The following is a 14,108-nucleotide window of genomic DNA, read 5'->3' as shown; positions in this document are numbered from 1 at the left end:
AGCTATTCCTCAAGTGCTGTGTTTTGCTGTTGATGCTTTAAAGGATTCAATACAGCAGGTTTCTCGTCTGTTTCTCTTGCACAGACTTTTATGGCTTGAGAACTGGTCAGCCGAGCTTCCTTGTAAAAAGTTATTGGCAGGTTTCCCGTTTCATGGGGAACGTTTATTCTGTGATCATTTGCACAAAGAAGATTTCCGGAGGGAAGAGTTCTCTACTTCCTTCCTGTGAAGAAAAGCACCAAATGCCCCTCGTTTAAAAACTCAGCGACTGCTTTCTCAAATGTCTCAGTGTCAGGGCGTATTCGGCGCCAACAGGGTGCTAGGGCCAGGGGCAAGCTGCAAGGCCAGGGCCAGAAAAGGCCCTGGGTCTAAACCCAGCCCCAAGCCCTCCTTTTGAGGGGACACCCTGACTCAGTCGGGTGTGGAGAAGCCTGCTGCACTTTGCGGACATTTGGAAAACAACAATTCAGGGCGAGTGGGTCACCTCAATTATATCTCACGGTTACAAGCTGGAGTTACGAGGGGGGCTCCACCTCAGAGGTATCTAAGATCCAGTGTTGTCTCGCAGCTCAGGGGAAATGGTCAGGGACAGAGCAGACCCTGCCCATAAATGTCCTAGAATTACAGGAAGTACGTTTGGCCCTATGGCCCTGTAAGGTGGAGCTTCAGGACTGCCCCATCAGGGTTCAGTCCAACAATGCCAAGGCAGTGGCCTATATAAACCACCAAGGTGGTACCAGGAGTCGTTCAGCTCTGAAAGAGGTGAAATACATACTAGCCTGGGCAGAGCGCTATGTGCAAATAATATCGGCAGTCCATATCCCGGAAGGCAGATTATCTCAGCTGCCAGCAGATCTGTTCATGAGACTGGTCCCAACACCCAGATGTGTTCCAGGAAATTTGCCAAAGTTGGGGGTGGCCAGAGATCAACCTACTGGCATCCAGGTTCAACAACAAGCTACAGCAGTTTGTGTCTCGAACAAGAGATCCTCTGGCAATTGGAGCAGGTGTTCTGATAGTTCCATGGAGCCAGTACTCCCTGTTTTATGCTTTCCCTCCGATCCCTTTTCCTTCCGCATTTGTTGCACAGGATTTGGAGAGGGAGATTCCAGTCATTCTGGTTATACCAGTCTGGCCCAGAAGGCCCTGGTTCCCGGAGATTGTGAGACTGACGATAGACGGGGCCATTGACGCTTCCACGTCCCTCTAATCTACTGTCTCAAGGTCCTATATTCCACCCCAATTTACAGTCTCTAAATTCAACGGCATGGCTATTGATACCAGGGAGTTATATGACCGTAACATCTTGGGACCAGTGGTGTCTACTCTAGTGAATGCTAGAAAAGCTGTCACTAGGAAGAGGAAGGTCTGGAAGACTTGTATTGCTTGGTGTGAAGCCAGAAAATGGCATCCTCGGAAATCTCTGATTGGGAGTATTCTCTTTTCTACAGTCAGCTGTGGAAATCAAATTGGCTTTGAGTACAATCAGAGGTCACTTTTCGACCCTATCAGTATTCTTCCAAAGGCCTTTAGCTTCCCATTCACGGATCCAAACCTTTATGCAAGGGGCAACTCGCTTGCTTCCCCCCATTAGGTCACTTATGTGTCCTTGGGACTTGAACTTGATGCTGTCTTTGTTACAGAAACAACCATTTGAACCTATTAAAGAAATTCCATTAGACTTGCTGTCACACAAGCTAGCCTTCCTGATGGCTATCACCTTGGCTAGAAGGGCGTCTGAGTTGGCGACCCTCTCATGCAGGGAACCGTACTTGATCCTGCACCATGACAGTGTCACGTTACGACCTGTTCCATCCTTTTTGCCAAAAGTGGTGTCGGGCTTTCATTTAAATCTGGATACTATTTTGCCTTCTTCTTTCTCTTAGCCTCGTTCGGGGGAAGAGAGACAACTGCATTCTTTGGACGTTGTCCAGGCAGTCAAGGTTTATCTGTCTAGATCTGCGGAGATCCGCGCATCAGAGTCCTTTTTTTTTTTTTTTCCCCAAAAGGACCCAAAAAGGTGCAGGGAGCTTCCAAAGCTTCCATTGCCAATGGGTCCGTCAATTGGTCATTCAGGTCTATGGTCTGAAACATAAAGCTCCTCCCTTTAGGGGGAGAGCTCATTCTATCAGGGGTGTAGGAACCTCCTGGGCTTTTCGCCATCAGGTATCTGTGGCTCAGATTTGTAAGGCTGCTACCTGGCCTTCAGTGCATACATTCACAAAATTTTATCAAGTGGATGTTCGAGCAGCCGAGGATTCTGCCGCAATTTACTGCGGGCTGCCATATAACTTCTGATGGCTATTGTTTGTTTGGTAGGGCCCTCAAGGCTATTGCTCAGGGACGTCCCAGCAGGTAATGAATATTAACCTGACTCTGTGTCCCATGATGTATGAAAAAGAAAATAGGATTTTTACGTCATACTGACCTGTAAAATCCTTTTCTTTGAGTACACCATGAGACACAGAGATCCCTCCCCTCATTTTTGAGGATTTAGTGCTTGCTACAAAACTAAAGTACTTCCTGTATGGGAGGGGTTATATAGGGGACCTTTTGGTTTACGAGTGTCCATTCATCTAATGTTGGAGTATAACCCAGCAGGTAATGAATATTGGCCTGACTCTTTGTCCCATGATGTACTCAAAAGGATTTTTACAGGTAACTACGATGTAAAAATCCTATTTTTTGATAAAGCCCATCATTCTACTGTTTTCAGAAAAAGAAATCGGGCCTTTAAAGAAAAGAAAATGCAGTCCCCACAGTCAAACATGGAGGAGGTTCGCTGATGTTTTTGGGGTTGCTTTGCTGCTTCAGGCACTGAATGTCTTGACAATTAGCATGACATTATTAAATCAGAAGACTACCAAAGAATTCTGGGGTGCAATGTAGGGCCTAGTGTCAGAAAGTTTGGTCTCTGTCAACAGGACAATGACCCAAACCACACGTCAGAAAGCACACAGAAATGGTTTAAGGCAAAACGCTGGAGAGTACTGAACTGGCCAGCATTGAGTCCAGATCTAAATCACATAGAACACATGTGGAGAGATCTTCAAACAGCAGTTGGGAGAAGGAATCCTTCCAATCTGGAGCAGTTGGCTAAAGAGTCCAAGTCCAAGAAGGTCCAAAATTCTAGTAGAGCGGTTAAGAGCCATTTCACACTGAGCCGCGGTGGAGTCGGTGGTAAAGCGGTGCTATTTGGCCGCTTGCGGGGCGGTTTTAACCCCCCACTAGCGGCCCAAAAGGAGTTAAATACGCCCGCAAAATGCCACCAGTATTGCAGTGCTGCTCCATTGATTTCATGCTTGGAAACAATTCGACGCACGCCTGGAAGCATTGAACTTAATTTTCTCGGCTCGTCGTAGTGTTGTACGTCACCGTGTTCTTGACAGTCGAAAGTTCAGAGACCTTTTGTGTGACCGTGTGTGTGCAAGCCAAGCTTGAGCGGAATTCAAAAACCATCCAAGATTTTTCCGACTAAAACTCAGATCGGGTATATACGGCATTAGGTTCGGTTCACACTGCTTCGACTTGGGATCTGACGTGTGAGACCCCAAGTCATGTGATATGTGAAATCCCATTTTAGTCAATGAGAGCTGTCTTAATTAGCACTACTGAACTCGCTCCAACTTTAGAAAAGGATTTTGTACTACTTCAGGGTGACTTCTATCCGACTTGTGCCCATAGACTTTAATGTAAGTCACCTCCAAATCGAAATCTCATCTATATTAATGTGATTTGGATCTGACATTACAGGAAGATTACTCAGCTATTTCCTGAAAGTTGCTTCAAAGTCACATCAACTAGTACTCAATTTGCCAGCAAATCATGTGACTTTCAGTGCTTTATTTTTTTCATTTTACTGGAGCTATGGACTTTCCAGCATGATTTAGTATTCTGTAGCCTACTATTTTATGCTTTTATCCATGATTCCTTTCTAAAAATATAATGTATCCCCTGAGATAGGAATTGCCGTTTCCTCCTTCAGAAAATTGAATGCCCTGTGTTCCATGTCATGCTGACCTCTGTAAAGTAGGAGCAGGAAATGGGAAGTAGTGTGCCTCTCAGCTGAAGACATCCACCTGATCCCTAAACTGGCTGCCTTGGACTCTAGGCTAGGGCAGCTGCATCTCAATCTGCTGGCGACATCCCTGAGCCTCAGCAGGGCTGGCCGTATAATCTAATTGTCAGAAACTGCTCAGCCATGGGGTTACTCTGCTGACCTACCAAAGATATTTAATGCAAAGGCTATATGATGTGTACTGGTAAAGTCAGGGTTTTCGTGAGCAACAAGTAGATAAATTGGAGGATGATGAATAAACTAATAAAACTTGCTTCCATATAAACCATGAATTAACATTTATTATGTGGCCATAGATAAAGCACACAGTCTAGATATAAACAGTCATGTGTGAACGACAGTCTAATTTAAAAGGTAAAAGCCCACGTCTGCTCCAGCCTCAAAACACTAAATGGAGGGCCCAGCACTTGTGATGGAAACAGGCTCAAGGTCTACATACCACCCGGAAGGTTTGCTGGGACCAGCTGTTGGTGTCCCATGGGGAAGGCACATTTCAGTGTGGTGTGTAGTAAAGCTGGAGCCCACCAGGAAGATGGCCACTTGCAGGATGGAGACAATAATGTGGCAGGCCAAGGGAGATGACGCGACCACTCCGGCGGCCCATGTCAGAGGAAGGGGAGGGACCAGGTGGGCTCTCTCCAATCAGATAACACATTTTTTGTGTTGTCTTTGAATAAAGAGAGAGTGGGTAATTGGATCGCTTTCACATCGAGTTCATGTGAAGGGGTACATTTGTGGCACAAGGACAGTTGAAGTGTTCTTAGATAAGCTGACTGTGGATGGCTGCCAGCTCATGACAGGCTAGAAGTAACTCTGTGGAAGGCAAAGATAGGAGAAGAGCAGTGCCATCTAAGTGCAGCATTAAGACATTTTCTTCCATAAAAGACAATTGGTAACTCACAAGATGTATGAGATGTCAGCTCATGTGGGATTAATAATGTGGTTCATCCGCTGGTGGGGAAGGCGATATTCTCACTGATAAAGAGGCAGCTGATGGGTCCAGGGACATTGGTGGTTCCCAATTCTTCCAGACACTCAGGACGGCTCACAGGCAGCGGTGTACGTCACTTCTGGTTGGAGAGAGAGAGTGGGGAGGAGTGCGCGTTCGGAGCATGCATACTCCTTCATTAGGCTATCTGATGAAGTGACATACACTGCTGTCTGTGAGCCGTCCTGAGTGTCTGGAGGAACCACCAGTGTTCTTTGACCCATCAGCTGCCTCTTCACCAGTGGAAGATCGTCTTCCTTACGAGCGGATGAACCACGTTATTAATCCCACATGCGCTGACATCTCATACATCTTGTGAGTTACCAATTGTATTTTATGGAATATAATGTCTTAATAATACTGCACTTAGATGACGCTGCCCTCCTCCTGTATTCACTCTGCTAGATCTCTGAGCATTTATTGGTCTGCTACTTGGTCTTCTGTTTTACGATTTTTTAAAATTCTACCAGGTGGGTGTTTCTGCCTCCATATAGTGCCAGCTTCAGGCATTAGGGTTCTTCAGGCAGCTCTTTGAGCTTGTGCATCAAAAAATAATGAAAACCTGATTAAGACTCCAATATACTTCTATCTTGACGTATTCTATAAGACACTCCAGCAAAAGCATTCCTATGATTCAAAACACATACATTTTGATTGAAAATCATATGTAATACATATTACACAGTGCCCCCCCCCCCCGGTCTTTTTAAATCAAAAAATAAAAGGGGGTGGGGGGCAATACTACTACCTAAGCATTTGTTGCCTTAACACAGGGAATGCATTAAGGTAGAAAACATTTAGGCTTCTTTAAAGCTGCTTTAATGAGAGGGAAAGAAAGATTTTTTGTTTGTTTTGTTTTTTACTCAGTGTAACGTCCTTTTCTTGAAGTCGTTAGAAGGGCTACTGTATAAATAAATGCCAGATTTAAGACTTGCTAGTTGTTCAATAGACTCCAAGAAACGTATTAAACGGTCAGTACAAAACAAAAACTTTTTTTTGTTCAAATAAAGCATGGATTCCACATTATTTGTCTTTTGTGTTCTTTCCAGGTTCATGTTCGACATGATGCAGCCAGCTCTGTTGAAATAATCTTTGTCATGGATAACCGTATTTTTGGACTGCCCCGGGAGCTGGTTGTTACTATTGCAGGTAGGATATTCTACCGTATTTATTAATTTGATTGTCAAAAAACATACCTTGGTTAATAATAGGGCAGGTTTCACTGTACAGAGGGCATTCCAAGTGACTGAATTCCAAGTAATGCACAGGTGCAGCACTGGAATGAGATTGGGCTCAGGTAAGTATTGGTATAATGTATTAAGGTAAAAATCCTTAAGCCTTTATAAGCACTTCAACTCAACTTGCTAGAGGTTACTGAAAAACATCGCGTTAGTATCACCTTGTACGTTAAAGGGAATCTGTACTAAGAGAAATATGTAGGATGCTGTTGCTGACCACCTTTTGAAAAGGTTAGCTGCCTGTCTCTGGTGTCAATACGTTTTAAACACAGACGGGGAACAAGCATACAGACCAGGAAAGTGAGAGGGAATGCAGAACTCTCGGCGTGCTTTCTTGTTATTGGTAATGACTCAAAGTATTGACGCCAAGGACGGCAAGGCAACTAGCATTTTTCTGAATCTAATCCGAGGCTGATGGTGACCCTATACTTAATTTCTGTGCTGTGCAAATTAACAGTGTTCAATATACAGTATTGTAGTTCTCAGCGTACAAATATATGATTTGGTGAATTCATTACTCTTTTAGTCAGTTTATTTTATTATATAGCAATAATAAGAATAAGGTAACATCATTTGAATTCAGTTTTGGCATTTACAGTACATGACGTTTCAAGTAAGTTCAGTTGACATTTCCGTTCTTACTTGGTATTATAGAAGAGAATTTCAGATACAGTGTCTATAAATGACCTTTTCATTACAACACAGCCTTTTCTATTTACAGTATGTAGTGTCATTATATGTGGATCATACGTATTCCTGAATTGATAATTCTTTCATGGTTTAACATACCAGCACTGCTATAACAACATTACTGCACACAAGCACTGCCAGCCCCAATGCTAGGATAACCTGTAGCATATCTACGGTATGCAGTTTTTTTTTTTATTCATTTTCTAAATTCCTTATTCCTTCTCCCCGATTAGCAGTCATGTGACTGCCCGTCGCTCTCTCGCTGTATACATTAGAGAGCAAGGTCGTGTGACTGCCCGGTGGATGTCAGAGGGAGAGCTCGGCACCTCCCTCCTTAGTACATACATGCATTGGAGGAAGAGAGCGACGGGCAGTAATGTGACCACTGATTGGGGAGAAAGAATAAGGTATTTAGAAGATGAATTTAAAAAAATGGCATACAGTATATACTAAAGGGTTATACTAGCAGTTGGGCTGGCAGTGTTTGTGCGCACTGCCTTAACACAACCCCTTTTAAGGTTACAAATTTAACTGTCTTGTTACTCTTTTTCAGGGGCCACGATGACAGCCTTGCTCCTTATGGCCTGCATTATCTGGTGTGTGTGCTCTATCAAGTCCAACAGACACAAGGATGGATTTCATCGGCTGCGGCAGCATCACGACGACTATGAGGATGAGATGCGTCTGATGTCCGCAGGATCCAAGAAATCCTTATTAAGCAATGAGTTCCAGGATGAAACAGACACAGAGGAAGAGACACTGTACACCAGCAAACATTGAAAACACAAAATTGCCAGGACCAGTTGCAGTTCTCCCCACTCTAGGGAAAAAATTCCTGGTTTGGCTTCAGCAACTTCCTGACGTTCATACTTGCACATTTTGCCATTGATCTTCTTTGGAACTACTTTTATGTTTAAGTGTCCTTTTTTTTTTATTGATATTATTATTTTTGTGTGTTTGTGTGGATGAAGCCTATTGTCTGCTAGCAGATGAACGTGAAGATCTAAGGAGCCAAACAACGTTGGATTGCTAGTGAAGCGTTACCTAGCGCACACTTTACTGCTGAGCAGCCATTTTAGGTTAGTTAGGATCTATTGCAATATTCGGCAAGGTGCTTTACTGAGCCTTTGTACTTCTTCCCATTATGACATCTCCATAGCAGAACAATACGACTGTCTACGTGAAATTGATGTCATCTTTATTGTATTTGCTAACTGATTGAGATTATTTCTTGACCAGTTTTTTTTTTTTTTTTTTTTTTATATTTTTTGCCACAAAACATGAATGTCTCACATTCATAATAGTTGCTGAATGTCATAAAAATCCAAAAAGGTTGTGAACCTAGAGTGCTTTAACAACACTTAGTTCTCTTCAGAACATTATAGTTATGAAGATGCTATGGACATTAGGTACAACAGAACACCAGCTTTCTCTATAGGCTGCTGAATTGTCAGCAAGCTTTCCCATTTACCACCACTTGCCATTTTCAGCAAGGTAGCAAAAAGCACATTTCCCAGAATTCTTTGCTTGCTGTGTTTGTTTATTCACTGAAACAGCAGGTGTGTTCTTCATTACTAAAAAGCCAAGCTAAATAATGCACTACTATTCCTTACGTGGGAATAAAATATTTCTGCCTATGTATAAGCGATACATGAAGAGGCATCATATTTCTCATAAATGAGGATGAGGCCACATGTTTGTAGTCCCTACATATTGTGGGTTTGATCAAGTTACCTGTGTTTAGATCTGCAATGCTTTTTTTTTTTTATTATTATCTCCTTGTCATGTTTGTGACAAAGGTAAATCTTTGAACACGTGTTCAGTTTGCTAAGATAGCTGCCAAATCCACTGCCTTATACTGTCCTATACAGCTTGGGTGGGATTCATCACTCCTTTCCCATGCAGTAATTACCCATACACTTTTTCACTGATTGTACTGAAATTGCTATTGGCCTTTGAGATTTTATACTTGTCTATGAGCTTGTTACAGGTAGCAGTCCTGTCCCTGGGCAGGGTGTTAGATATTGTGAACTGGTAGCTTTTGCGCATATAGTATGAAGAGGAATCATTTTGTACATGCTGAAGTCTATTCTTCTAGTGTTTTTTCACCAACTTGGTTTCTAAACCAACGTCTTATCTGATCAGTAATTATACTGGCCTGATGAAAACTTTTATTCCTGCAGCTCTGCTGTTCCTCCCACTGTTTGAGCTCTTGAATGACATGCAGTTTTCATATTGCTGGTAGATTTAAAGCAGCACAGTAGGTAAGGATTGTATCAACAAATGTCTGATGCTTAAGCTGGCCATAGACGGATCAAAATTCAACTGGTGTAGCTGGAACCAGCTGAATTTTGATCCATCTATGGGCAGGCTGGTTGTACTGCAGTCATTCTAACAATTGGTTTCAGCACATCCAGCCTGTCTGTTTTTTCCATGGGATTACTGTGGCTGGCTATAGCCAGCAGCCATAATCATTGTATTCCGACAGTGGGGAAACCACCTGCTGTCAGAATACAATAGTGCAGTTTTGAAGGTGGAATCAAGTGATTTTCTTTCCTTCAACTTGTGGTTTATGGCCTGCTTTAGTCTGCTTAAAGAGTAACGCTATTGATTAGTGTTCCATTTGTGTAGATTGAGAACAGATTTATGTCTCTTGCAACTTCATGTCTGTAGTTGTGCTGATCTCTAGTTACTTCTTTGCATTCTTTCCAAGTCACCTTGGCTTATAGCACCTTCTAGCTGTTGTATCCCGCCTATAGACGTCTGTGCGAAGTCTTCAACATCTGCTGTGCTAAAACTACAGTGTGGAGCAGGTAGTGTAAAGAGCTTGGACACATGACTTTACATTAAGATAATAGGGAAACCAAGAAAAGCTTCTTCTTTAACACATTTAATGCTTTTTGGTGGCTTTCATTTTAACATGGACTTTTTAATTACATAAAAAGTTTACTATAATCTTGTGCATACATAATGCACAAATATGCCAGTAAACAGTACTGAGTCTCCAGTTACTTACAAGGCCACTTAATAAAAGGATAGACCGATATACTTAGCCAGCCAGTGCTTAAAAACAGGAGCATGGCAGATACTCTTTGGTGTTAGATCAAGGCAGTAATTAATGGAAGTGTGCGATATTCCCAAATACCAGGAACTGTACAACTGCAAGAGGAAGTCTGCATCTGTGTCAGGCCAATGTCAGCCACCTTAGTTTTTTCTGTTGTGTGGGGAAGGTTTAGTTCAGGTGTGTCCCAACATGCGGCCCAACATAAAATTGTGAATGTTAATTTTTTTTGGAGAGGGAGAGGGGTTTGTAAAAATGTGTTTACACTTAATGGACACATTTAGCCGAAGAAAAGTTTGACAATGTCTCTTTACTGGATTTTTATCTTCCCAAAGAAAAATATCCCACTCTTCACAATCGCACCTTATTCATGTCTTGTTTTCTCTGCAGCAACTATTTTCAAGAATGAAGCCCACGAAGGGTGAGCATCTTGAGTTCATTGAGAATTGCTACCACATCCATAGCACCAGATAGTGATGCGTTAGTTTCATGTTGACCTCTTTTACTTTTTATTATAAAAATTATTATTATTATTATTATTATTATTATTATTACACAGATACATTATCTATATCAGCGATCGTTAATTTCTGATCTGCCCGACTTTTTCTGCTCCTCGGCTATCCTTATTGTTAGTGTAGTCTATGTGTGGCCCAAGACAAATCCTCTTCTTCCAATGAAGGCCAAAAGGTTGAACACCCCTGGTTTAGACCCTTGTTTGGGAAAATGTCTTCTTACTTTCCATCCCTTTTAAAGTCTGTCATCAGGACAGAAGGACACTGTGATTAAAGCTGAAATGTCTCACCCTACCCTACTGAGAAATAAAGTGCTCCCCCCCCCAGGAGATTTTGCATTACTTACTATACCTGTGACACCCTAGGACTAAGACAGAAAATGAGACAAACCTTCCCAGTAAGCACATAGACTACAATGAAACCTGATATGTTTTAACATTTCCCCACTTTATTCAAAGCTTCAAAGAAGGAAAAAACGGCTAGACTTTAGAATAAACTGTGGGTTTAGCACTGAACAGCATAGAGAATTTGGGGCTGGCCTTTTAATCTGTTGACATCATAATTTGTGCTGCCCACTAATTTTTAATCTTGTAAATCAAATGAAAATGTTTTTAGTGCAACAAACTCTGGTTTCGATTAATTAAATGCCACAACTGTAATTCCGCATACACACGATCGGAAATTTGGCCAGCAAAAGACTGATGAGAGCTTTTGGTTGGAAAATGCGATCGTGTGCATGTTCCATCGGACTTTGGCTGATGAATTTTGGCCAGCAAAAGATTGAGAGCCTGTTCTCAATTCTTCAGTCGGAAAAAGTTCCTATCCGAAAATGTATTTGTGTGTATGGAATTCCGAAGCGCAAAAACTCACGCATGCTCAGATTCAACTATGAGATGGAAGCTATTGGCTACGTGCTATTAAACCTCCTTTTTCTAGTCCTGTCATAAGTGTTGTACGTCACCGCGTTCTTGACGGTCGGAATTTGGTGTGACCGTGTGTATGCAAGACAGCTTGAGCGAAATCCCGTTGGAATTCTGTCGGGAAAACCATCAGAGCTTTTTCTGACCAAAATTCCAATCATTTGTACGCTGCATAAGACTGATGTTTTTCTGCAGATCTGCTTGTTCTGTGATACTAGATCTCTCTCTCCTACACCAGGACATGAGTGAGGGGAGAGGCTACAGTACTGATATATATATATATATATATAACAATGCAGCTGCACTGTTATATATGTACTTTGGATCCATTCATTTCAATTGATATGTTCGCCGCTGAGTTGGACCTGCGAGCGCAATTTATTTTTTCTTTTTATGATGCAGTCTTATCAAGCCTGTGATGGGGAGGATACAAATATAAGGTGTGCTTGCCCTGCTCTCCATGTAAGCACAAAGAAACACTTGTGTTTTAGCTATTGTAAATTGAGATGGGATATTATTTAAAATAGCATTTTTAGACTGCAGAATAACTAGAAGATTCAGTACAATCTACTGTTGTACTTGTGCTACTTATGACAGCACATGGTGATGCAAGACTGGCAAACACCTTACTACAACAAAGTACCAATTTAAGTTGAGGTTTTGCGACATGCACGCTAACCCCCTATTTTAAAATATCATAGTTGTCATGCCACCCCATACTGTATATACACCTTTAAAGGCATTTTGTCACAAATCAAATCACCTGTCTAAGATTCCTTTTAATGGAAATTTATTAATCCCATTCTGCTCTTACATTTTATATATTTGACAGTGAAAAAAAACTGAGACCATGCAGTATTAAGGGTTTCTCTCAATAAGGCACTCTGGATATGCATTTTCTGCCCTCCTGTATCAATATGTAATAACTCCTGAAGTGCCTTGTTGCAGCAGTTGAAGCACTGGAAGCATATGGCGTTGGTCAATACAATGCTGCAATACCTTACCATGGGGATTAATACAGTGACTCCATTGAAAGTGTTAATTATGCTTTAAAAACCCTCATTACCTTTAGTTGAAGTTTGGATGAAAACCTGAATACTGTTGTTAAATTGGTAAAAAGATGATGGTATGTATTGCTTTTGTGCCTGTAAAGAGCAGCCCATTCTACATGATGTCTTTTATGTTTTCACTTGATTTTTTATATTCTCATCCTTTTGTGGTAATAAATACAGGATGCATACTTGTGTGCAAGAGTCATTTATCTAATTTTGTGATTTGATTTTATTAGGCCCCATGCATGCAGACATTTGCACGCTTGGTGTGGAGCATACAGCTGCCCATACAAGTGAGAGGCTCTATGAGGCCCCAGCAGCTTGTAAACCTAGTGGCATCTGTATCAGCATTTTTTTGCACTTATAGCTTATGTGCCACTTATGTGTATACAAGTACACCGCATGCGCAGGTAATCGTAGAAGCCCTCAACATTTACAAGCAGTTGGCCGCAAACAAATATTGACTTATATAGGCAGCTGTACATGACACTGTGGCTCCACAGGCTGAGGGAAGCACCAGACATTTTACGCTAAGAGGCTCAAGAGCATACAAGTGCCCATGTGTAAACGAGGCCTTAATGTACGCCTGGACGTATGTTGTAAATTATAAGCTTTAGGCCCTATTCACATCTGAGTGGTCCAGTGTTTATCAATACGCAGCAACAGACCAGAAAATGCACTTGCATTATTTTTCCTGAAGCACTGCAACAAAACATGGAAGTGTTACTGTGTGTTGCAACACAGGTGCATTCCTTGAAGAGATGCTTCACCCTTCTAAAATATACAAATATACATCTTTATACATTTTTAGTAATGGCAATATACCAGCAGATACTCGTAGATAATTGCAGGCTTTTTGTTCTTTGCATACCGTACTTTACTTTTGCTCCTTGTTTTACTCATGTGGCAGTTTTTACTAAAGGGCAGCCTGATGCTTTGAGGCCAGGATTACATCACCAGTGCCTCAAGAAACCAGGAAGTGTATCAACGATAATTGTAAGTAAAAGCAAAAAATGTTTGACTTATGAAGGTAAGAGGATTTAATAAATGCATGCAGGGTTTATGCTGATGCAATTTTTAGTAAAAGGAGGGAAAGATCCCCTTTCAGGCTGACTTCATACCTATGTGTTGCGATAGCAAACATTACACATGTTAATGTATTGCAGTGCCACTCATTTTCAATGGCACTCCAGCACTCTTGGACAATGGACATGCATTTCCGTTACCATTTCATTGTGGCACACAATGTATTTATAAACATGCAGGTGCATTTTTTTTCTCCATTCTGGTGCATTGGTGGCCCACTTGAATGAATGGAATGCCTTAAAGCGGTAGTAAACTGCATTAACAAGAATTTTTATTTTTTTTACCCCGTGGCAGTTTGTCATAATGTGGTAGTATGCATAATGGCACAATGTGACAGACTTCTAAACCCAAAAGCAGCACTATAAAAATAATCAACATTAAAAATAGCATATATTCTTCAGAGATATGCAAAGATACTATTGATGCAAGAAAACTGTATAATATTTCATAAATAAAATACATAAATTGATCCGTGATAGC

General features: G+C 41.6%; 1 protein-coding gene across 1 annotated transcript in view; it reads left to right on the top strand.

The window, feature by feature from the left end:
* Positions 1-12,730, top strand: part of CPD (carboxypeptidase D) — a 150,138-nt gene extending 137,408 nt beyond the window's left edge. The window contains exons 20-21 of the mRNA XM_077480331.1: positions 6,116-6,215; positions 7,548-12,730. Of these exons, the coding sequence (XP_077336457.1) occupies positions 6,116-6,215; positions 7,548-7,774 (327 nt within the window). The 3' untranslated portion in view covers positions 7,775-12,730. The remainder of the gene's footprint in view (positions 1-6,115; positions 6,216-7,547) is intronic.
* Positions 12,731-14,108: the final 1,378 nt, after the last annotated feature.

This window comes from Lithobates pipiens, unplaced genomic scaffold, assembly GCF_037356315.1.
Source record: "Lithobates pipiens isolate NorthernLeopardFrog02 unplaced genomic scaffold, aLitPip1_a1.2 Scaffold_16, whole genome shotgun sequence".
NCBI lineage: Eukaryota > Metazoa > Chordata > Amphibia > Anura > Ranidae > Lithobates > Lithobates pipiens.
Note: the sequence above shows the minus strand (reverse complement) of the source record. Positions and strands in the feature narration are given on the sequence as shown.